The 22,787-nt window shown below is 39.2% G+C and overlaps 1 protein-coding gene across 1 annotated transcript in view; it reads right to left on the reverse strand.

Annotated features, from left to right (window-relative positions):
* Window positions 1-22,787, reverse strand: part of MTHFD1L (methylenetetrahydrofolate dehydrogenase (NADP+ dependent) 1 like) — a 219,307-nt gene that overhangs the window by 66,789 nt on the left and 129,731 nt on the right. Inside the window, exons 23-26 of the mRNA XM_075862846.1 lie at window positions 21,444-21,544; window positions 18,012-18,189; window positions 8,290-8,397; window positions 6,131-6,283 (exon numbers count right to left, since the gene is read on the reverse strand). Coding sequence (XP_075718961.1) covers window positions 6,131-6,283; window positions 8,290-8,397; window positions 18,012-18,189; window positions 21,444-21,544 — 540 coding nt within the window. The remainder of the gene's footprint in view (window positions 1-6,130; window positions 6,284-8,289; window positions 8,398-18,011; window positions 18,190-21,443; window positions 21,545-22,787) is intronic.

Below are 22,787 nucleotides of genomic sequence, written 5' to 3' on the forward strand. Positions count from 1 at the left end.
ATGCGGCACCTTCAAAACAGCTTATTGGCGGGTGTGCCGGGAGTCGGACCCTGACTGTGCAGATATTGCTGGCCTATCCTGAGGATAAGCCATCAATTTCTTAGGAATAGAAAGCCCCTTTAAAAAGGGTGTAGGTTAGCAATAAGATAATCAATCCATCTATGTTATAACTTATATTGGTGGGAAACCCCCTCCAAGGCCAATGCCTGTAAGGATTTAAAATTGTATTTATATTTGGTAAAATAGGAGTCCGGGTGTTGTGACAGTGAAGTCATTTTTTGGCATAAAGTTTTGTTATATTAGCACCGACAAATAAAATTCTAATTTGGAATACACATCAATAATGGTAACCATAGTGTGATATTTAATCTACATAAGTCTCACAGTACACGTTATTGGCTAGGTGATTCCTACGTGAAGTTAAAAACACCTCCAAATTTAAAGAAAAAGAGTAACGAAATAGAAACTCCAATACATAATTTAAACACCGAGAAACAAGAGTCAGACACTATTTAGGACAGAAAAGTAGAAAAATATAAATTTTATTATGATTTAAACGATGAGGGGATCTAAAATGTATCTGAGATGTGATGGATAATAGGTGGATCCTGCGTTTTAGAGACCCGCTAATACTAAACCCCACGGACGTGACTGGTACGGGATTCAGCTGCGCTGTATACAGAATACAGAGCAGCTGTATCTCAAAGAAAAAATAAATTTAGCTAAAAACGAATTATAAAGTTGCGCAGAACACACGGATTGACCATTTTATTTAAAAAAAAAAGAAAAAAAAACAACATTATACAAAAGTTTTACAAAGCCCTTAACCCCTTTGCGACATGTCACGTACTATTACGTTGCGGACGCCAAGGTATTAAGGAAAAGCAACGTAATAGTACGGGATGATGATGGTGTGGGCTCACATCGCCAGCGGGTGTCAGGGTGTCCGATCTGGCCGATTAAATGCAGCACTCAAAAGTGAGCCTGCGACATCAGCTGCTGGTGTCAGCTATAATGGAAGGGAACGGAGCCATCTCTGATCCCTGCCATTGAACCTTTAGAAGCCACGATCAATAGCGATCGCTGCATCTTGGTGATTTGAAGCCGATCGGCATCGCTGCGATGCGCAGCGTTGCTGATAGATGCTCTGGCAACCGGAGGCCTAACAATGGCCTCCTTGTCTGCCACGTATGGAAGCCCATTAGGCGGCGCCTAATAGGCTTGCTGTCACTGAATAACTGACAACTCTAATGCATTGCACTACCAGGGTAGTGCAATGTATTAGAGTAAAGTATTAGATTAGAGTAAAGATCAGAAGTGCAGGCCAATAATAAAATGTTGAATAAAAGTGTAAAAATAAACGTTTCAAGTTAAAAAAAAAACAAACACTGCCTTTTTTCCTATAATAAGTCATATTATAAGGAAAAAATTTAAATGTTATAGTAAAAGTACACATTTGGTATAACCGTGTCCGTAACGACCCAAACTGTAAAACTATAATGTTATTTTTTCTGTAGTGTAATCACAGCAAAGAAAATATAAAACAAATGCCAGAATTGCATTTTTTGGTCACCACCCCTCACAAAACATAGGATAAAAAAAGCGATCAAAAAGTCGCATTTACCCAAAAACAGTACCAATAAGGACTAAAACCGGCCCCGCAAAACACACAGCTTTATTGATGAAAGATAAAAAAGTTATGGGTCTCAGAATACGGTGACGCAAAAAAAAAAATGGGGGAAAAAATTTTTTTTTTTGTGCAAACGCTGTAAAACATAAAAAAAAACCCTATGTACATATGGTATCACCGTAAGGGTATCGGCCCATAGAATAAAAGTAAAATGGCATTTATAGCTCACGGTAAACACTGTAAAAAAAAAAAAAGAATAAAAAACATTGTCAGAATTGCTTGTTTTTGGTCACCTTGCGTGCTAAATTTTTTTATAAAAAAGCAGTAAAAAAAACAAAGAAAAAAATAAATAAATAATAATAAAAAAAAAAATCGCATGCACCCCAAAATGGTACCAATGAAAACTACAAATTGTACCGCAACAAATAAGCCCTCACACCGCTCCGGTAGAAAAAAAATAAAAAAGTTCTGGCTCTCAGAACATAGTGACAGAAAATGTGCAGCGTTCCAAAAGCAGATAAGATCGGGCACAATTTATCAGTGCGACAGCGGTCACATATCTACGAATTATCATTTATTTACCCCATTATTATACCCTCTTATTATACCCTGATGTTCTCCGTACAGCTTACATATGCCCCCACATTATAAACTGAAATACCAGCAAATCCCCAAACACAAAAAATACCAAGCAAAATCTGCACTCCAAAAGCCAAATGGCGCTTCTTTCCTTCTGAGCCCTACAGCGTGCCCAAATAGCAGTTTACGTTCACATATATGGCATTGCCATACCTGAGAGAACCCGCTTAACATTTTATGAGGTATTTGTCTGGCACAAACTGAGCACAACATATTGTGCCCTAAAATGGCATATCAATGGAAAATTAAAATGTTTAGTTTGCACCACCTGCTACGCAGTCATTTCTAGTGAAAAAACACATGTGGTCAAAATACTCACTACACCCCTTAATATGCCCTAAGGGGTGTAGTTTCCAAGATAGGGGTCACTACTTGGGGGTTTGTTTTACTATTTTACCTCAGAGCCCTGCAATTGTGGGCCAATGATGTGAAAATCACCAAAATAGGACTCAAATGCACTTGGTGCTCTTCAATTCTGAGTCCTGTCATATGTTGAGGAAAATAACAAATGCTTTGAGGGGTGTAGTTTCTAAAATGGGGTCACTTCTTGGGGGCTTCCACTGTACTCTGGTACCTCAGGGTTTTGCAAATGTGACATGGCGCCCAAAAATCATATCAGCAAACTCTGCATGCCAAATAGCGCCTTTCAGAGCCCTGCTGTGAGTCCAAACAGCAGTTTATGACCAAATGTGGGGTATTGCCGTACTCGGGAGAAATTGCTTTACAAATGTTGGGCGGCTTTTTCTCTTTTATCCCTTGTGGAAATTTAAAAATGCAAATTTTGATATTAATTTTCACGGCTTAATTCCACTAAGTTCAGCAAAAAATCTGTGGGGTCTAAATGCTCACATATCCCTCGATAAATTTCTTGAGGGCTTTAGTTTCCAAAATGGGTCACTTTTGGGTGTTTTCCACTGTTTTGGTCCCTCAGGGGCTTTGAAAATGCGACATGACATCCAAAAACTATTCCAGCAAAACTTGAGCATCAAAAGCCAAATATCGCTCCTTCCCTCCTGAGCCCTGCCTTGTGTCCAAAAAGCAGTTTATTACCACATGAGGTATTGCCATAATCGAGAGAACTTGCTTTTCAGATGTTGGAGTGCATGTTCTCCTTTATTTCTTGTAAAATTTGTAAAAGTTTTATATGAAAAAGAGCATAATTACAGCATAATTACACTAAATTCTGCAAAAAAAAAAACAACAACAAAACAGTGGGGTCAAAATGCTCACTATACTCCTCAATAAATTCCTTCCGGGTGTAGTTTCCAAAATGGGGTCACTTTTGGTGGGTTTCCACTGATTTGGTCCCGCAGGGGCTTTACAAATGTGACATGGCGCCAAAAAACATTCCAGCAAAATTTGAGCTCCAAAGCCCAAATAATGCTCCTTCCCTTCTAAACCCTGCCTTGGGCACGAACAGCAATTTATGTCTATACATGGGGTATTTCCGTGCTCGGGAGAAATTGCTTTACAAATATTGGTGTGCTTTTTCCATTTTAGCCCTTGTGAAAATGAAAAAAAATCTATGCTAAAGCTACATTTTATGGGAAAAAAATTTAGATTTTCATTTTCACAGCCTACTTGACAGCCCAATTAATTCTGCAAAAAAATCTGTGGGGTCAAAATGGTCAGTATACCCCCAGATAAATTCCACAATGGGTGTAGTTTCCACAATGGGGGGTCACTTTTTTTTTGGGGGGGGGGGGTTTCCACTGTTTTTGTCCCTCAGGGGCTTTGAAAATGCGACATGGCACTGAAAACCATTATAGCAAAATTTGAGCTCCAAAAGCCAAATGGCGCTCCTTCCCTTCTAACGGCTGCCGTGTGTTCAAACATAAGTTTATGACCACATATTGGGTATTTCCGCGATCGGGAGAAATTGCTTTTCAAATGTTGAGGTGCATTTTCTTCTTTATTCCTTGTAAAAACTAAAACCTTATGTGTTATTTGAAAAAAATGTAGATTTCATTTTTATGGCTTAATTCAAAGAAATTTAGCAAGAAAACTGTAGGATCAAAATGCTCACTATACCCCTAGATTAATTCCTTGGGAGTGCAGTTTCCAAAATAGTGTCTTTTTGAGGGTTTTCCCTATGTTTTGGCACCACAAGACCTTTTCAAACCTGACACGAAGCAGAAAATATTTTAGAATAAAAAGGAGGCCCAAAATCCAGTAGGTGCTTCTTTGCTTCTGAGGCCTGTGCTTCATTCCATTAGCACACTAGGGCCACATGTGGGATATTTCTAAAATCTGCAGAATCTGGGCAATAAATATTGAGTTAAATTTCTTTGGTAAAACTTTGTGTTACAAATTTTTTTTTGTTAAAAATGAGTTTCTGCAAAGAAATTTCTACATTTCACCTCTACTTTGCTTTAAAGAGGCTCTGTCACCACATTATAAGTGGCCTATCTTCTACATAATGTGATTGGCGCTGTAATGTAGATTACAGCAGTGTTTTTTTTATTTCGAAAAACGATCTTTTTTGATGGAGTTATGACCTATATTAGCTTTCTGCTAATGGCTTTCTTAATGGACAACTGGGCGTGTTTAACTTTTTGACCAAGTGGGCGTTGTGGAGAGAAGTGTATGACGCTGACCAATCAGCGTCAAACACTTCTCTCCATTCATTTACACAGCACATAGTGATCTTGCTGGATCCCTATGTGCAGCCACATACACAGAAAATGTCTATTCACAATCCTGACACTTCGGTAACGTTTGTGTGAGATTTACAGCAAGGCAAGCGTACTCTCGCGAGATTACGCTGTAAACGGTCATTTAAAACGAGATTACGCTTGCCTTGCTGTAAATCTCACACAAATGTTACCGAAGTGTCAGGATTCTGAATAAACATCACGTCCTGGCTGGTAGTGATGTCTATTCACTGTCAGGACACTTCAGTAACGTTAGTGTGTGTGTGTATGTGGCTGCACATAGTGATCTAGTAAGATTACTATGTGCTGTGTAAATGAATGGGGGGGGGGGGGGGGGAGTGTATGACGCTGATCGGTCACTAATTGGTCAGCGTCATACACTTCTCTCCACAACGCCCACTTGGTCAAAAAGTAAAACACGCCCAGTTGTCCATTAAGAAAGTCATTAGCATAAAGCTAAACTAAGTTATAACTCCGTCAAAAATGATCGTTTTTCTAAATAAAAAACACTGCTGTAATCTACATTACAGCACCGATCACATTATGTACAAGATAGGGCACTTATAATGTGGTGACAGAGCCTCTTTAATTACTGTGAAAAGCCCAAAGGTTTAAGACACTTTCTTAATTCTGTTTTGAATACTTTGAGGGGTGCAGTTTTTAAAATGGGTTGATTTATGGGGACTTTATAATATATAACGCCCTCACAGCCACTTCAGAACTTAACTGGTCCCTGAAAAAATAGCATTTTGAAGTTTTCTGGAAAATATGAGAAATTGCTGCTAAAGTTCTAAGCCTTGTAACATCCTAAAAAAATAAAAGGACGTTCAAAAAAATGATGCAAACATAAAGTAGACATATTAAAAATGTAAAGATGTAACTATTTTGTGTGGTATTACTATCTGTCTTACCAGCAGATACATTTAGAAAAGTGCTAATTTTGCACATTTTCCTAAATATGTGTTTTTCACAAATAAATATAGAATTTATCTAATCAAATTTTTTCACTAACAAAGTACAATATATATCACGAGAAAACAATCTCATAATCGCTTGGATAAGTAAAAGCATTCCCAAGTTATTACAACAAAGTGACCTGTCAGATTTGAAAAAAATAGGCTGTGTCCACAAGGCCAAAACTGTCTGTCTCCAAGGGGTTAAAGAAACATTTTAAAGTTAGTAAGATTTCATATTGTACAATACTTACAGTTCCCACTAGTGGATATATAAATCCAGCACCGATGCTAGCTCTGACATCACTTATGGGTAGAATGAAACCTGTGGGTACTCCTTTCTTATCAGACTGATGTGATAAAGACAGGTGGGTTTTGGCCATGCAGATTGGAAGTTTATTGAAACCCTGTGTAAAAAGAGAAGATTCCGTGAAGTTTTATGCATAAGCCCACATAAAAGTAAATCAAAAAACATAAAACATCCTGCCATGACCATTTCCTATACCGGCTCCCCTCATTGTGCCTTTTTGTATGGCTAAAAGCTTTTTACTACTGTGTGTGCTCTCTCCTTCATTTTTAAAGAGTTTTTATTATGGACAAAAAAAAGGGTTAAACAAAAACGAGGATCAGAAAAAAAGGGTCTTTTTTTTGTGTGTCTATCTGCTGCATTTAGTATCATGGCTCATCACTATTTAAAAGGGTTATTTCCAACTCAGACATTTATGGCATAACAACTAACGTCGAGCCGACGGAACCCATTGCGGTCTCTCAAAAATGACCGAATCTGCAACGGAGGCTCCTAATTGAGTTTGCGATGCAGATGTGCACACAGTCTCAGGCCACTTTCCCATGTCAGGATTTTGTTTCAGTATTTTTAAGTCAAAATCAAGAGTGGAAATTCTTTCTTAAATACTGATGCAAAATACTGATTAAAAAACTGCCATGTAAAAGTAACTTTAATTAAAACATTAAAAAAAATTGTGGACCGGGAAAAAACAAAAACTCCCCAAGAAAAAACAAAAACTTAGGCCATCTCAGGGAAATAAGATAAAAACGGTCCTGAAAAGTCGCACATAATGGGGCAGATTTAATAAGCTAAGTTTTAGATAGAAGTTTTTGTCTAAGTTTTATATAGAATAAACTTAGACCAGGTGGTTTTAATATGCACCAAATTGACCATACAGCATGCCTTACTGTAATAAATTTGGCACATCTTGCTAGTCACTATTCTTTTGCTCATACCGACTCTTGATTGGCTTATATTTATTCTGAGCCACGCCCTTTTACTAGACTTTTTTTTTTAAAGTGTCCAGTGAGGTGCAAACATCTGCTCCTAAAATTAGTCTAAAATAAGGCACCAATTTGGGCTTTTTTTTTTTTTTTTTACACATTCGTGAAACAGACTCTTTATATATATATATATATATATATATATATATATATATATATATATATATATATATATATATATATATATATATATATATATATATATAGCACCAAAATATCACAGAATGGATTCACTCACATGGATCTTGGGCCTCTGCAGAGTTGATAGTCTAATATACGTCCCACAAACCCACAAAGTAGGGAAACATTTTATAGGATGCCAGTTGATCCATGTGTACGTTTTCGGAGTGTGGGAGGATACTCACACAAGCACAACCTACAATCTTATTGCGGATGCTGTCCTTGGTCAGCTCAGAACCAATGGCTAAAGCGCTAAGCTGCCATGAACCAATTGGCAAATGATGGCAGTAGGTTTCGACATATAGGGACAACTACCCAAAACTTATACCCAGCTACACACCTAGATAACTTTGTTTCTAACATGTAACACATTAAATTATTATTTAAAACCAACCTCAACTACTAAACTGGGATATTACCTAGACTAAGTAGTAATATAAACTAAATGAAAATCGAATTATCTAAGGATGATACTAGTCCTGAAAAAATTCTGTGTATTTGTCGTTCTATTCAGAGTTAACCAGTTAAGGACCATGCACTGTTCATATTTAGCACGCGCTAGTTAAACTGCTATAAACTTTGTGTGTTGGGCTAGTGATGTAATTTTTGCGATGCTTATTTAGCAGTCAAAGCAGGTTTCTTTTCTTCTGATTTTATTTTATTTGACATTTTACTTTCCACTGTAAAAAAATCACAATGGTCAATTTGCTGGTCCTTGACTAGTAAACATAGTAAACAGTTCACTAGGAACATTATAAACTCAAATATTGGCATCATGGAAAGTAAACTGGACAACTCACAGTAAATAAAATTTGGCCAGAAGTTGATACATTTGTTTGGATCACACGATCAGCATCTCGTGACCCTCAAATAAGAAATTGCTATATTCCAATACAGGTCTACTGTCTAATGAGTCTTAATCACGCTGCATCATTAGGTTTACCTGTTGTGTGTAGACCTCTATCTTTGACTGAGCTTTTGGAGACAGTTCTATATCTGCTGCACCATACACCTTCTGAGCTATGGTTCTGATCTTTTCTACAATGGGGAGCTGAAAAACAAAAACATAAGCCGTCAATCATGGTCAAGAGTAAATTTTACAAAAGAAAAACAGATTCCAATTTAACACCAAGCAATGTAAAACTAGAGATTTAAGACAGGCTATTCTACACTTTTAATTTGAATCAATATAGCAAGTCACTGCGGTACGGTCCATCCTTCCTTCCTGCCTATATATATTGAAGATGTTCCAAATAAAAACAGAAATATATTGTACATTAACTATTTTTATTGTATTGAGTAACATTTAATATAAAATAATGAAATGCACAAAAATACAGAAAAGAAGAAGCAAGGAAAATAAAACAGCGCTGACGAACTAGACTGAAATTTAAACAAAACACAATCTGGTTTAAAGTTTTACCTCAGTCTAAAACAGACATATTTGTATAACTACATTGTACTTTATATTTCATAATTAACGCGAACTACAAAGCCTGCTCTTGAAAATGGAGTGATCATAGCTACAGCGAGAAATCAAGAACAACCGGAAAAGGAAAAAAAAAGGGAAGAAGTAGGAAAATAAAAAAGGGAGGAGGCGGTTGGTGTTTATAATAAAGAAGAATGTAGGAGAATCTGTATCGGATGTCCACATTGACTTATATACATATTAATGGTTTTAAAGGACATTCACATAGTATCAGCTATACATTTTTTCATACCACACTTCATTTATTTGTCTTTATAATTATTAAATCCCTTTCCCTAACAAGGTTACCATTTTTACTACCAAATATTATTTGCACTTATAGCACGCACTATATTACTGGATCTCTCAGATTTTACTAAACCAAATGAACCATACATTAGGTTTGGTAAATGGGACAAATTTATAAATTAATAATCATGTATTCATGGGCTAGAGAAAAAATAATAAAATATATAATAATAATAATAATAATAATAATAATAATAATGTTCCTTCTTAAAGTGGTTCATAATACTGTAGGTTCCGGTTCTAAAGAGCACTTTCCTTCAGTTCAAATAATGATTGTCAAACTGCCAGCAATCATGCTGAACTGAAGAGGGGCGGCCTGCGCAACCTGTAACCCCTGCCTTTGGCAACCAGAAAGCTTTCCCGATCCGGATAATATAATAAAATGGAGCAATAATAGAATAAGATTATTAACCCTTTCTCGCCGCAGCCATTTATCAGATATTCAGGTTTCGTTTTTTCCTCCCACCTTCCAAAAGCCATAACTTTTTTTTATTATTACATCAATACGAGTTGTATATTTTCATGGCACCATTTATTGTACCAAATGATGTAGTGGTAAATTGGGGGAAAAAATATTTCTGGGGTGGAATAGAAAAAAAAACAGCGATTCCTCAATCTTTGTGAGGGGGGGGGGGGGGCGCGCAGTGGGTTTGTTTTTACGGTGTTTATGGTAACTATTCTGCAGGTTAATATGATTACGGTGATACCAAATTGATAGTTTTTTTTTTATGTTTTACTACTTTTACAAGGAAGAAACTAATTGTTAAAAATAAAATTTTAGTTTTGTCGCCACATTCTAAGGGGCAGAACTTTTTTATTTTTACATCAATTGAGCGGTATGAGGGCTTATTTTTGGCAGGGCGAGCTGTAATTTCTATCGGTACCATTTTGGGGTGCATGAGGCTTTTTGGGCACTTTTTATTCCATTTTTTTTGTGGGTGATGAAGTAAGCAAAAATTGGCAAATCTAGCAGTTTTAATTTTTTGTGGCGTTCACCGTGCGGACTAATGATCTATTGTAATAGTTCAGGCTTTTACGGATGTGTCGATACCAGTTATGTATTATTTTTTTTACATTGTGCTTGAGGGAGAAGTGTTTTCTTTAACTTTTTATTTTTTATTTTTTTTATTTAAGAAAATATATTTGACCGTTTTTTACTTGAACCAACGATTGTTGGATCACTTGCATGATATACTGCAATACTAATGTATTGCAGTATATAGTCCTATGAAGCTCCTATGATCGTGTCGCGGGGGGGGGGGGGCTTGCAACGTTACAGGGGGCCACCCACCTGTTTTTAGTCATTTGACACCTACCTGCACGACTCAGTAACGGTGTCGTTTTTCCCCGCACCAGGACGTACAGTTACTGAGTCGTTCCCGGTGCACACTGTCAGTGTGCACCGGGAACCAGAAGGCTAGATGTCTCTGACAGCTGACACTCCACTGTTGCCGGCCAGCTGATCGCTGCTGATTTTGTCAATTAACCCCTTAAATGTGGCGATCAATCACGATCACCGCATATAAAGGGATTATAGCACATCGACACCACACACGATGCGATCGCAGAGTGTGCCGATGGTTGGCATGGCAACCAGAGGCCTCCGGGTCTGTCATGTACAGAAGCCTATAAATAAATAGGCTTCCTGTCAGCGTCACAATGACAGTTAGAATACATTACACTACTTAGGTAGTGTAACGTATTATAGCAGCGATCAGTGCTGGAGATCTTCAAGTCCCCTAGTGGGACAAAAAAAAAAAAAGTTTTTTTGCTGCAGGGTGAACACTGCAAAATAAAATAAATAAAAAACAATGCCAGAACTGCTAATTTTTTTTGGCACCACCCATCACAAAATATAGAATAAAAAGTGATAAAAAAGTCGCATGTACCCCAAAATAGTACCAATAAAAACTACAACCTGTCTCGCACAAAACAAGCCCTTACACAGCTTTTTTGACTGAAAAATAAATAAAAAGTTATGGCTCTTAGAATATGGTGACTTTTAATGCGCAAACGCTGCAAAAAAAAAAAAAACGATATACATATGGTAGCGCCGTAATCTTTCTGACCCGCAGAATCAAGTAAAAATATAATTTATAGTGCACGGTGAGCGTCATAAAAAAATAAAATTTAAACTGGCAAAATTGCTGTTTTTTGGTCAACTTGGCGCTAAAATTTTTTTAATAAAATGTGATCAAAAAGTTGTATGTACCAAAAAGTTGTAACAATAAAAACCACAGCTTGTCCCACCAGAAATAAGCCCTCACACTGCTCAATCGACTAAAAAAAACAAAAAAGTTATGGCTCTCAGTATGTGGTGAAATAATATATTTTTTTAACAAATAGATTTTCTTTGTAAAAGTAGTAAAATATATTTTAAAAAAAACTATAAAATTTAGTATCACCGTAATTGTATTGAGCCGCAGAACAAAGTTAAGTTGTCGTTTTTACCACAGGGTGAAAGTCGTAAAAACAAAACAAAAAAAAACCAATGGAGGAATTGCCATTTTTTCCAATTTCAAAAGAATTTTATTTTCAGTTTCCCAGTACATTATATGGTAGTTGAAATGACACCAATAGAAACGAAAACTCTTCCCGTAAAAAATAAGCCCTCACACCACTCTATTGACGAAAAAAAAAAAAGTTATGGCTCTTGGAAGGCGGGAAGTGAAAAACGAAAATGAAAAAGCAAAAACATGGATTAGTCCTGAAAAGGTTAATTAATTTTGAATGAAAAAAACATTTATGACCACATGTGGGGTATTGTCGTACTCGGGAGAAATTGCTTTACAAATGTTGGGGTGCTTTTTCTCCTCTATCCCTTGCAAAAATAAAAAAACTCAAGATTTTAAAATGGAAAAAAATTGTAATATTCATTTTCACAGCCTAACCTGTGGGGTCAAAATGCGAACGATACCGCTACAAAAATTTCTTGAGGGGTGTAGTTTCCTAAATGGGGTCACTTTTGGGGGGTTTTCAGTTTTGGCACCACAAGACCTCTTCAAACCTGACATGGTGCCTAAAACATATTCTAAGAAAAAGGAGGCCCCAAAATCCTCTAGGTGCTCCTTTGCTTCTGAGGCCGGTGCTTCAGTCCAGTAGCACGCTAGGGCCACATGTGGAATATTTATAAAAACTTGAGTTGCGCTTCTTTGGTAAAATCTTATATGTGTTACGGACAAAAATTTTTTATTACAAAAGGAATTTCAGAAAAAATAAAATAAAATTACAATTGTCAATTCCACCTCTACTTTGCTTTAATTCCTGTGAAACACCTAAAAGGTTAAGAAACTTTGAGCGCTGTTTTGAATACTTTGAGGGGTGCAGTTTTTAAAATGGGGTGATTTATGGGGACTTTCTAATATATAAGGCCCTCAAAGCCGCTTCAGAAATGAACCCTGAAAAAAAATAGCCTTTTGAAATGTTCTTGAAAATGTGGGAAATTGCTGCTAAAGTTCTGAGCTTTTTAACGTCCTATAAAAATAAAAGGACGTTCAAAAAACGATGCAAACATAGTAGACATGTGGAATATGTGAACTAGTACCTATTTTGTGTGGTATTACTATCTGTTTTACAAGCAGATACATTTAAATAGAGAACATTTTTTGCACATTTTCTCTAAATTTGTGTTTTTCACACATAAATATTGAATTTATGCAACAAATTTTTTCAATAACATAAAGTCCAATATGTCACGAGAAAACAAACTCAGAATTGCTTGGATAGGTAAAAGCAACCTAATGTTATTACCACAAATTAAAAAAATCGTCTGTGTCCACAAGGCCAAAATAGGCTGTGTCCTAAAGGGATTAAATGCTGTGGTCGCTATTGACCCCAGAATTTAACAGGTTAAACGAGTGGGAAACCGCTCGTTACCCTGAATGGTCGGCTGTAACACACAGCCGACACGTCGTTCTATGTAGTGGGCTCAGCCCGTGAGCCCGTTCCATATTCCCCCACACTACATGCGCTGTATATATACGGTGGATTTCGGGAGGGGGGTTAATATATATATCTATCGCATAATGATCTAGAGAAAACCGTAGATATACACCACTTGTGTAGCTCCTAAGATAATTAGTGCATGAAATATCTGTCACTTAGTAACAGGCAACTAGAAAAAAATAAAAGCAAGCAATTTATTGTAATTTATACTGTCCTTGTCCCTCAAAAGAGTTACATCTGCTGATTAATGAAGTAACTTTAGATGATATCTAATGATAACATACCTTTCTTGTACAAGGTCACCAAAAGAATTAACTGTACCGAATGCAGAAAGAACTGCTCAAATGAATCCCCACATCTGCTGTGTGGGAAAGCAGCAGAGTTTAATAAGAGTCTCTTGTATCAAAACAGGAAAAGTTCATCCTGACACAATCGTTCTGTGATCGAGTTTCTCAATTAAGCAATACTTACATTTCTTTAACCTGCTGCACTTCCCCTGATACTGCGATGAAGGAGAACATCTGTTCACATTAGGGGATGCAGGAATGCAGCTTTATTGACAATAGCTGTAGAAGAAAAAAAAGGGAGTAGCTATGGTGGACCGGTTGTGAGGAGGGGACTCCCCATCGCTCATGATGGCAGCTTTCAGGATGAAGCAGGTATTGCGCCGACCCTCTTTTTACAATGCTCATTAACAAAAAACAGAACGTGCTGTTCGATACCATGTAAAAATGATAATTGATTTGAGCAATGCCTCGTGTGTTTTTAAGATGTCACATAGCTCAATATGAAGGTCTTTATTGTGAAATATATTGGAAAAAAAAAAAGAAGTTGCTCTACTGTGGCAAGACAAAACTCTGTTTCACCCTATAACATGACTTACAAATCAACCTGTAGGTTTTACCTTAGGTGTGCAAGTAGTGTCCCAGAGGGTGATTAGAGCTTCCCCAGTGTTTATCCTGGACTCCAGAGCGTGTGCACAACCTGTGTAGCTGCAACAGTGTTTAAAACCAGAAGGCTATGTTCCCATTTGCATTTGAGCTTCTGTTGCATATTCCGTCAGATTTGATGGGAGGAATAGCACTGCATGCAGCACTAAACTTCGGACACCACAGCCAATAGGATTTGATGCGGACCCATTCATTTCTATGGCCCCGTGCACACGACCGTGGTTTTCACAGATCCATGCTGGGGCCGCAAAAACTCAGGCCAAGTCATTTTACAGTCCAGAATTGCGAGTTCAATAATACTGGTGAATTGTTGTGGATCCATGAGTCCTGATGACACATGGATGCACAACAAAAGTTTTTTTTGCGGTCAGCAACAGATCCGTGGTTTTGCGGACCGGAGAATCAATGAGGTCGAGTGCATGAGGCCTAAAAATCGAGCTGCTTACAGAGATTTCAATGAAAAGAAAATGTATACGGTTACCGTGAACAAAAGCAAAGAACTCATTTGTAACCCTGTAGCCCTTAAAGGGGTTTTCGGAGTTCAGCAAAAATTTGGCCAAGGGGGAGGGGGATAGAATGCCATAAAACAATAAAAAGACCCATTACTCACCTGACAAATCCCTTAAGTTCCACTCCGATGCTCCCCGGCACTCTGTTGACCGTGCTGCAGCAATAGTAAGCCCGTATACACATGTGATCGCTGCTGCCAATCAATGGTATCCGTAGTATACAGCAGGGACCACTGAGTCCAATGATTGGCTGCAGATATCATGTGCCCATATACCCACATCATCGCTGTAACTCAGTCAACAAACAGCTCCTTAGTGGCTACGCTGGAACGCTGGATGATTTGTTTGGGGAGTAATGGGTCTTTTCTTGATGTATTCCATTTCCCCACCTTGGCCAAACTCAAAAAAGCCCTTTAAAATTTCATAATCTACAAATATATTAAAGTAAAATGAAGGCGATTGAGAACCTATATAACTAATGTGATTAAAATAATAGCTTACTTTCTTTTTTTTTAAAAAAGTTACTATATTTGTTGTCTATAAATCTATTAACTTTATACAAAAATCAAATAAGAAGAGTCAAAAAAAATAAAATATTGTACATAAAGCATCTGACAGATAAATAAAAACCAAACACTGCCTTGACCTAGTGTCATAGTGGTTGAAAACCTGTACAGAAAATAAAAAATAAAAATCACTAAAAACTATTAAGCCCTAAAATCTCTCTGCGGAGTGGCATTTATTAGTATTCACAGCTCATGTCTTTTACATGTAAACATAAACCAGCTTATTGTCCAAGCAAATTTATTGAAGAAAATGAAACCGATTTTGGAAGAAAAGTGTAAACAAAAAGAGGTCTGCAGAACGTAGGAGTTTATCTGCTTTCTAACAAGTTTCTGCCATTCCATAGTAATACCATAAAAAGGATTTTGCCATTCCTGACATAAAGTGAACTAAACTGTTCAAACCATTTAAGGGCAAGAACAGACAAAGATTATTTTCACTACACTTACCAAGAGGAATAGCCTTCTGACCAGCCTAATGTTAAACAATCGCCAAGCGGCTAATACCCCAGAGACATAGTTTTACAAACGCTTCTTCACAATGACAAAAATAATATTTACAGCATTTGAACATGAGTTTATACAGCTTCAACAGACTGTATGGATCCTGCAGACACAACATGGAACCCATCAACTGCTGATGCTATAAATCCACAACTAAAAGTCTTAGAAATTGAGCAATCCAACATATACTCCTCAAAATGAAAACAAAACTGTTCACTCATCACCAGTAAATATATAAAAAAGGAGGTTAAAGCATGGTCACTCATATACAGTCTTTATGCCCTGGGGTATATACAGCATTGGTGGGGGCAAATCAACTCTCTGGCTTCAGAATGGGGCATGCGGGTGGGCTTACGTTGCCGAGTGGCGTCCCCGGCTTTGTCCGCCTTCTCCTGTGCCGATGACTAATTGCCAGTATAAGCACAACGCAAGGAGTGTCTCAGACTTCCCTTATATTGCCACAGAAGGGAAGCGGTAGTGTGAAGTCATGATGACACCAATCAGAGGCCACTACCACAATCCTATTAGTAAAGGATGGCAGTTTTGGTCGCTTTAATAAGCAAAATAATTGATGTGGAATATGATCATTATAAGAAATAAATGGCGCACCTAGGTATATAAAGTTACTTAAATAAGGATTAATGTTCTCTATGCAAAAAAACAAACACAAATACCAAAAAAACTGGTAATTCCATATTGAATGGGTCATGGATGACGAGTTGCACAAAGCTTACAAGAACGATGTTTTTTTAAATTCAATTTCCATTAGAACAACATGTCTGCAGAAGTTTTTGGGGATTCTCACAATTGAACAAATGGAGATAAAAGTAGTTATTAAAAGGGAAGACATTTCTTTGCACAACGCATCAGCCTTCCAAAGCCTGAAATGCTGCTTAAAGAGGACCTGTCACCAGGTCCTACAAAGTGAGTTAGTGTCTCACCTAATAGCCGCTGTATCTAGCGGTGTTTGTCCCGAACTTGTGCATCCCCCCCCCCGTTGCTGAGCTATGGATCCCTATTTAGTAACCAATATGGAAATGACCCGCTGGCTAGCCAAGTGGGTTTGGCCGTCAGCGATTCTCAATGGGCGGAGCTACCACTGAGCCTCTGACGCTGACCTATCAGCGTATGGCGGTTTCCTTAAGACAGTTCTAGACCAATGACATCGCGTGAGTCAGTCTTCAGCCAGCGTGGTCTCACGCGAGGACGCAGGCCTGGGATCTCAACTCTGTAGGAGTTCCCTCCAAGGCGGGTGCCCCTCCAAGTGACTGCCGACTTCGCAGCCTGTCCCTGCCCCGCCAATTTGACTCGTGCAAGAGGGGAGGGGGGTTTGCACCAGTTGCTTAACGGGGGAATCGCTCTGCACTACGTGGGTCACAATGGCGAATATGCCACTATCTTTTACGGATCCCGGCTTTCCTCAGCCGCGACCGTAAAAGAGTGCAAGACGCGTATTTCTAATCCAAACTGTGTAAAAATACAGTTCCAGTCCAAGTCCTTAGTAATGGTGTACGGTCTCTTTAAGGACTACTTAACAAAAAATGCAGTTGCAATATTACTGTAACTTTTAATAACACGCCCTCACTTCAGGCACACTAACGGTTAACCCACCCACCTCCTGGCCTCCTTATCCCCTCTATCGCCGCACCAATCAGCATCAACTAGTACGGTCACCTGACCATATGTTAGTGCCGGGCTTAGTGCAAGCCTGCACTAATACCAGCTTCTCCTTACTTCTGATCTCTAGCAACGATTGACACTTGCTGGAGGCGGAGTCGGTGCGGGCCGCAGCCAGGACATGTCACAGGCTTTTGCAAGTTGCTGACTGCCGATCCAAGCATGTGTCAAGGGGAAAACAAAGAGTAGAGGGAATAGAGAAAGCACCCAGGAAGAAGGGAAAGTAGACAGGACAAACGTGCTGCCTCATTACCTCCAGCTGCATCCTGAATTAGGGTTACTGACTGCAATGCACATTCAGGTCTCCAACTACGTCTCTACAATTAAGTGCAGCACTCTTTGGCCAACACGGTTTGGCTTTGGCGGACTGTAGTATTGAGTGAATTTACATGCCTTTCCTTTAAGTAAGAGGAGCCATTGCTTTTTCAGTTTTATTTTGTCGCTAAAAATGGGAATGTAATTTGACTTGCTAATGTTTTGCATTTTTCTTTTCTTCTGGACCCATTTCTATCTTTGGATACAAAGCGGTAAGGAGAAGGGACAGATCCGGAACATTTAATCTAAAATCTTATCAAGAACTATATAGGTCCCCAGGAGAATTGTTTGATGACAGGAGCATCTTCCTGTCCTACAGGTGCACCACGGGAGTTCCACAAACAAAGATTGTATTTCCAAACTGACATTTCTTTTTTTTTTTTTTTTAAAGTAGTTGCCATAATAATCCCAAATAATTTTCTTACCTCCAAGTCATACAGATATCTGAAGTCATTATCGTTGTTTGCAGCTCCCTTCACAGCTTCAGCCAGTTCCAGTGCTCCCTTGCCACCAAACGACCAGTGATTGCATGGAACAGCATCAAAAGCCCCAGAATCCTTAGCGATTTTGCAGACTAGGTCAATTTCAGCTTCAGTATCAGTTCTGTATTTTAAGAGAACAACACAGCTTGTTATCATATATATTAAAACAGGAATAGTTCTGAATGCACGCCCAACATAAACTGACTGCATGATTTAGCGTAGATTTACACGCAGCCGATTGACCAACCCCACTCAGAGGAATGGACCTGATTTTCTGTAGCGTCTTAATCCACCCCAAGCGCTAGTTTACAGGAGCAGATTTTGTTAACAGGTCCTTTTACAACGGGTCGATGCTTTCGTACGGGGACGAACTATCGTTAATACGATCGTTTGGTCCCCATCAGTTTGCAGAATTGTTGGCAGCACATCCCTGGTTTACACCGGGAGATGTGCTACCAACAATGATGATTTTACAGGGTGCACAATGTGATCAGCCAAGAAATGAGCATTTGCTTGTTTGTTGGCCGATTGTTGCCTTGCTTACACAGGCAAATAATCTGCAAAATCATCGTTCTTCGGAACGCTCGTTCTTAATTATTGCCCCACATTACACAGATTCGAGCACTCCCCAGCCTTACCCAAATCTTCAAAGGGCCTCTATCTCTCTGACTTCGTTATATGAAGAGAAAAACATCAGAACATTGACTGTACTCTTCCACCCTGCTGGTATAACTAAAAGGAAAAAATGAAGACCCTACCTTCTATCTTTTGCTGTTGCCTTGCTGCACCTTAGGCAAGGGTTGTATAGGAACAGGTCAAAATTTGTATAGAAAAAAATAGCTTGTATGCTCCCTATTCCTGTGGGTTTTCCCCCCACTTTTCTTACCTTTTGTAAGCTGATCTGTTTGTATGCTAGACTTTAGTTTTAGGAATAGACATAGCTGTCGGACAGCTACCATTATCAGCATGGTTCTCCTTTCTCCCGCTCAGTTAGCCCTGGCAGTCAAACACAGTAGGAGAACAATCCCCATCCCATCCTTTTCACAGTGCAGATATGTATGATTCAATTTACACCAGTCAATCAGCATGGGAAATTTACTGGTAAAACGCCTGTATTACTGAAGTGCGTGCACAGATTGGTTGTCTAGTAGCACCTCTCTACAATACTTCACATCTCGTACTGCTCTTTACCTTTGCCAGGACGAGTTGCTCCTTTGCGCACCAGATGAGGACGGCCTCATTTTATTTTTCTGGTACACTGTGTACAGTATAGGACTCTGAAGAAGCTCCTGTCCTCATAGAAAATTATTTAGAGCATCCAGCAATTTTTTTTTTTTTTTTTAATCATCATCATCTTTGGTTGACATTTTGGGACTTTGGAACCAATTACTAGTTCTCCATAGGAGTTACGGTATAGGCTCGAGTTTACAATATTTACAACTTACAATGGTCGTCCCTGAACAAACTAGTATTATAACTTGAGGGACCACTGTATCCGCTTACTGGGTTTCTTATCCATATAGACAAAAAGAAAAAGAATGTGAAAATTTGCAGTGCCGTTTGTACCTCTTATTCTGAGGCACATTAAAGTAACAGGACAAAAAACAATGCAGAACAATTTAGGGGAACAGTAATTCGAAGGAGTACTCCTAAAATCCTTTATTGAGAACCTAATGAAAGGCAAGTCTGGTGGCAGCAGATGTAGGAATTCCAGCCTCATCACATCACTCTGACGCCTTATAATTGTCACACTTGTATCACTGACACAAGGGATGAATAGGAGTAATGTCAGTGTCATGGCTCTCCGGTCAACATGTTCCTGGCAGCGGAGGAAAGTTACACCCATCAACATTGAAGAACTACTACATAGTAAGAAAAAAAGGGGACAAACTGTCCCCACAACAACTATGTACATTGTAGTTAGTTGTGCACCTAAATTATTCAGTCAGCCAGAGTTAAAAGATAAAAAAAAATTCTGTCGTCAGCCACCACTAGGGGGCTTGCTGTAGAGATTTAAAACAAAAAGTGTTAAATTTAATGAGAGGTGTTAGCAAATCAATAGCAGCAAAAAATTCTGATTGACTAAAGCATAGTTTGTCTTCAATTTATATGGGCAGCACCCCTTCCTTCATGCCTAATTTGCGGAGCTTTCTTCCAGCACGGACTTAAAATGCTGCAGTTGAAAATTGCAGTTTAGGGGGGCATGAAATGATTAGCATCTTCTAATCAAATGGTATCCAGAAGATTCCATAGACCAGGGGTCAGTAACCTGTGGCCCATGGGGGTATGGTTTTCTGGCACGCTTCCCTGCTGCACTGTGTGCCACCAAGACAGAGTTCAGTTGTCACTCTCTCTCCTAGTGTTCAGAGACACCAAGCCAGAGATCCGTAGCTGATTTTTTCCTTTGTGCAGACCCCCCCAGCTGGCCAGAAAGTTTGCTAAACATGCTAAAATAGTGCCTCTGGCCTCTAAAATAGGGCTTTTAGTTTTTCTAAGTACCTTTGATTTTAATATGCCGTTGAAATGACAGGTGAATCTGAAAAAAAGATGTGCTTTAGGCATCATTTACACGAGCGTAATATACGTGCGTGCTTTTCACGCGTGTCGTACGCACCTATATTAGGCTATGGGGCAGTGCAGACAGTGCGCGAGTTTTGCGCAGAGCGAGTGCTTTGCGTAAAACTCACAACATGTCCTGTCTTTGTGCGTTGTTCGCGCATCACGCACCCATTGAAGTCAATGGGTGCGTGAAAACCACGCATGCCGCACGGAAGCACTTCCGTGCGAACTGCGTGGTTCGCTCAACAGCTGTCAAACTCTGAATGTTTGTAAACAGAAAAGCACGTGGTCATAATGATGGCGGCTGCGCGAAAATCACGCAGCCGCGCATCATACACTGATGACACACGCAGCTGTTAAGTGCCTTTTGCGCACGCAAAACGCCACGTTTTTTGCGTGCGCTAAACGCACACGCTCGTGTAAATCAGGCCTTACATGCACAAAAAGTTATCATGGAAATCAATGCACGGTGTCACAGATTCCAAACTTCTGGGTAACGAAATCTCTGGCAACTCTCTCCTGTGAGCCGCGCCCCCCCCCCCTCCCCAAGCATTTATTCAGCGTTTACATGACTTTCATGTTTGCATGGCACACGGAGTATGCCACCTTTTTTTTGGCGCACCATACAAAAAAAGGTTGCCGAACCCTGCTGTAGTCTATAATGGACTTGGACAAATAGACTTCAAGAATGGGTCGGACACTTGGGAGAAAGGGGGAGTCGCACGCTCTGCAAAGTGATGGAAACAGTCAACTTGGGTAGAATTTCTATTCTCACCCACATTTTGGTACCAAGTTTTATCGTATTGGTAAACTTACTTGAAAATATTTAATGCGACCACAACTGGAACACCAAACTGCTGAGCAATCTGGATTTGCTTCTTTAGGTTGCAGCAGCCATCCTGAACCAGCTGGAGATTCTGTAAGCAGATAAGGAAGGTGTTCTAATGTAAGATGAATTACCTCCACGTGCACAGATCATGTGCCTTTTCCAGATTAAAAAAATGCCTTTGTTTCTATGCGGTATGTGAATAATTAATGACTGGTGTTCCATGTTGTTAGTGCTTGAGCATATGGCTAGGCTGATCCTTTCAAGCATGCTGCATGAGACCTGCTATCAATCTGTTGCCAAATATCACATTGTCATCATTATGTCAGGCTCGGCGGTGAAAATCCTGACCAGCAACACTATATCAAGTAGGCAAAAGGTATGACTATTTGCTTTAAGTCACAGCTCCATCTGCAGTGGATTTCTAGTAAAACAAGATAAGGGCAGAGGAGTTAAACCTATTGATAGCACTTTTGGGCCCCATGCACACAGCCATGCCCGCAATCTCGGCCCGCTGACGGCCGCCCGCATTTTTCGGGCAGTGCTCCCATACAAAAGTATGAAAGCATGGCCCGCAAAACACGAACAAAAAAAAAAAACGGACAAGTTCCATATTTCCCGGCACAGTTCTACGGCCCGGACACCCTTCCGTAGCGATACGGAAAGGTGTCCATGGCCAATAGAACGGAATGGGCCCGTAATTACGGACTTTAATTGCAGTCTGTAATTACGGGGGCTTTTACGGTCGTGTGTATGGGGCCTCAGTTAATGCTCAGTGTATACATATGTGTAAAAAACAAATATACCTATCAGTAATTGATTAGGTCAGGACTTACATACTTTCCCTGAATACATATTAGAACAATTTTATCATGGCCGTATAACATCTCGTTGTCCGATTTGTATTTAAGAACTAAGCCTTAGTCTTGCAACTTTATATTTTCAAAAGATATTATTGGCTATGTCTAAGGTCTCGTATGTATAATTCCACATAAAAGGACAAAAACAACCTTATTTATTCCTATGACACAACAACTGATGTTGTCAAGTACAGGGCCTTACTGTAGTGACAAATGAGCACCATCTGTACACCACCTTTCAATATACTCGATTAGGGCATACGGATAAAAACCAGGGGCTGGGTTTTTGCTCTTTGCCCTTCATGTATTTGACCCCATTATAGATTTTGCATTGGGGCAAAGTAGCTTCAATTTACGCCTCTGTCCCCTGGCATACCACTCATACTGCACAGAGAAAGCACACAGGATCTGTGCGCTCCTCCATCAACGAAGACCAATGCCGAAAGCTACATACAGCAGCCAGCAATAGACTGG

This window comes from Rhinoderma darwinii, chromosome 4, assembly GCF_050947455.1.
Source record: "Rhinoderma darwinii isolate aRhiDar2 chromosome 4, aRhiDar2.hap1, whole genome shotgun sequence".
Taxonomy (NCBI): domain Eukaryota; kingdom Metazoa; phylum Chordata; class Amphibia; order Anura; family Rhinodermatidae; genus Rhinoderma; species Rhinoderma darwinii.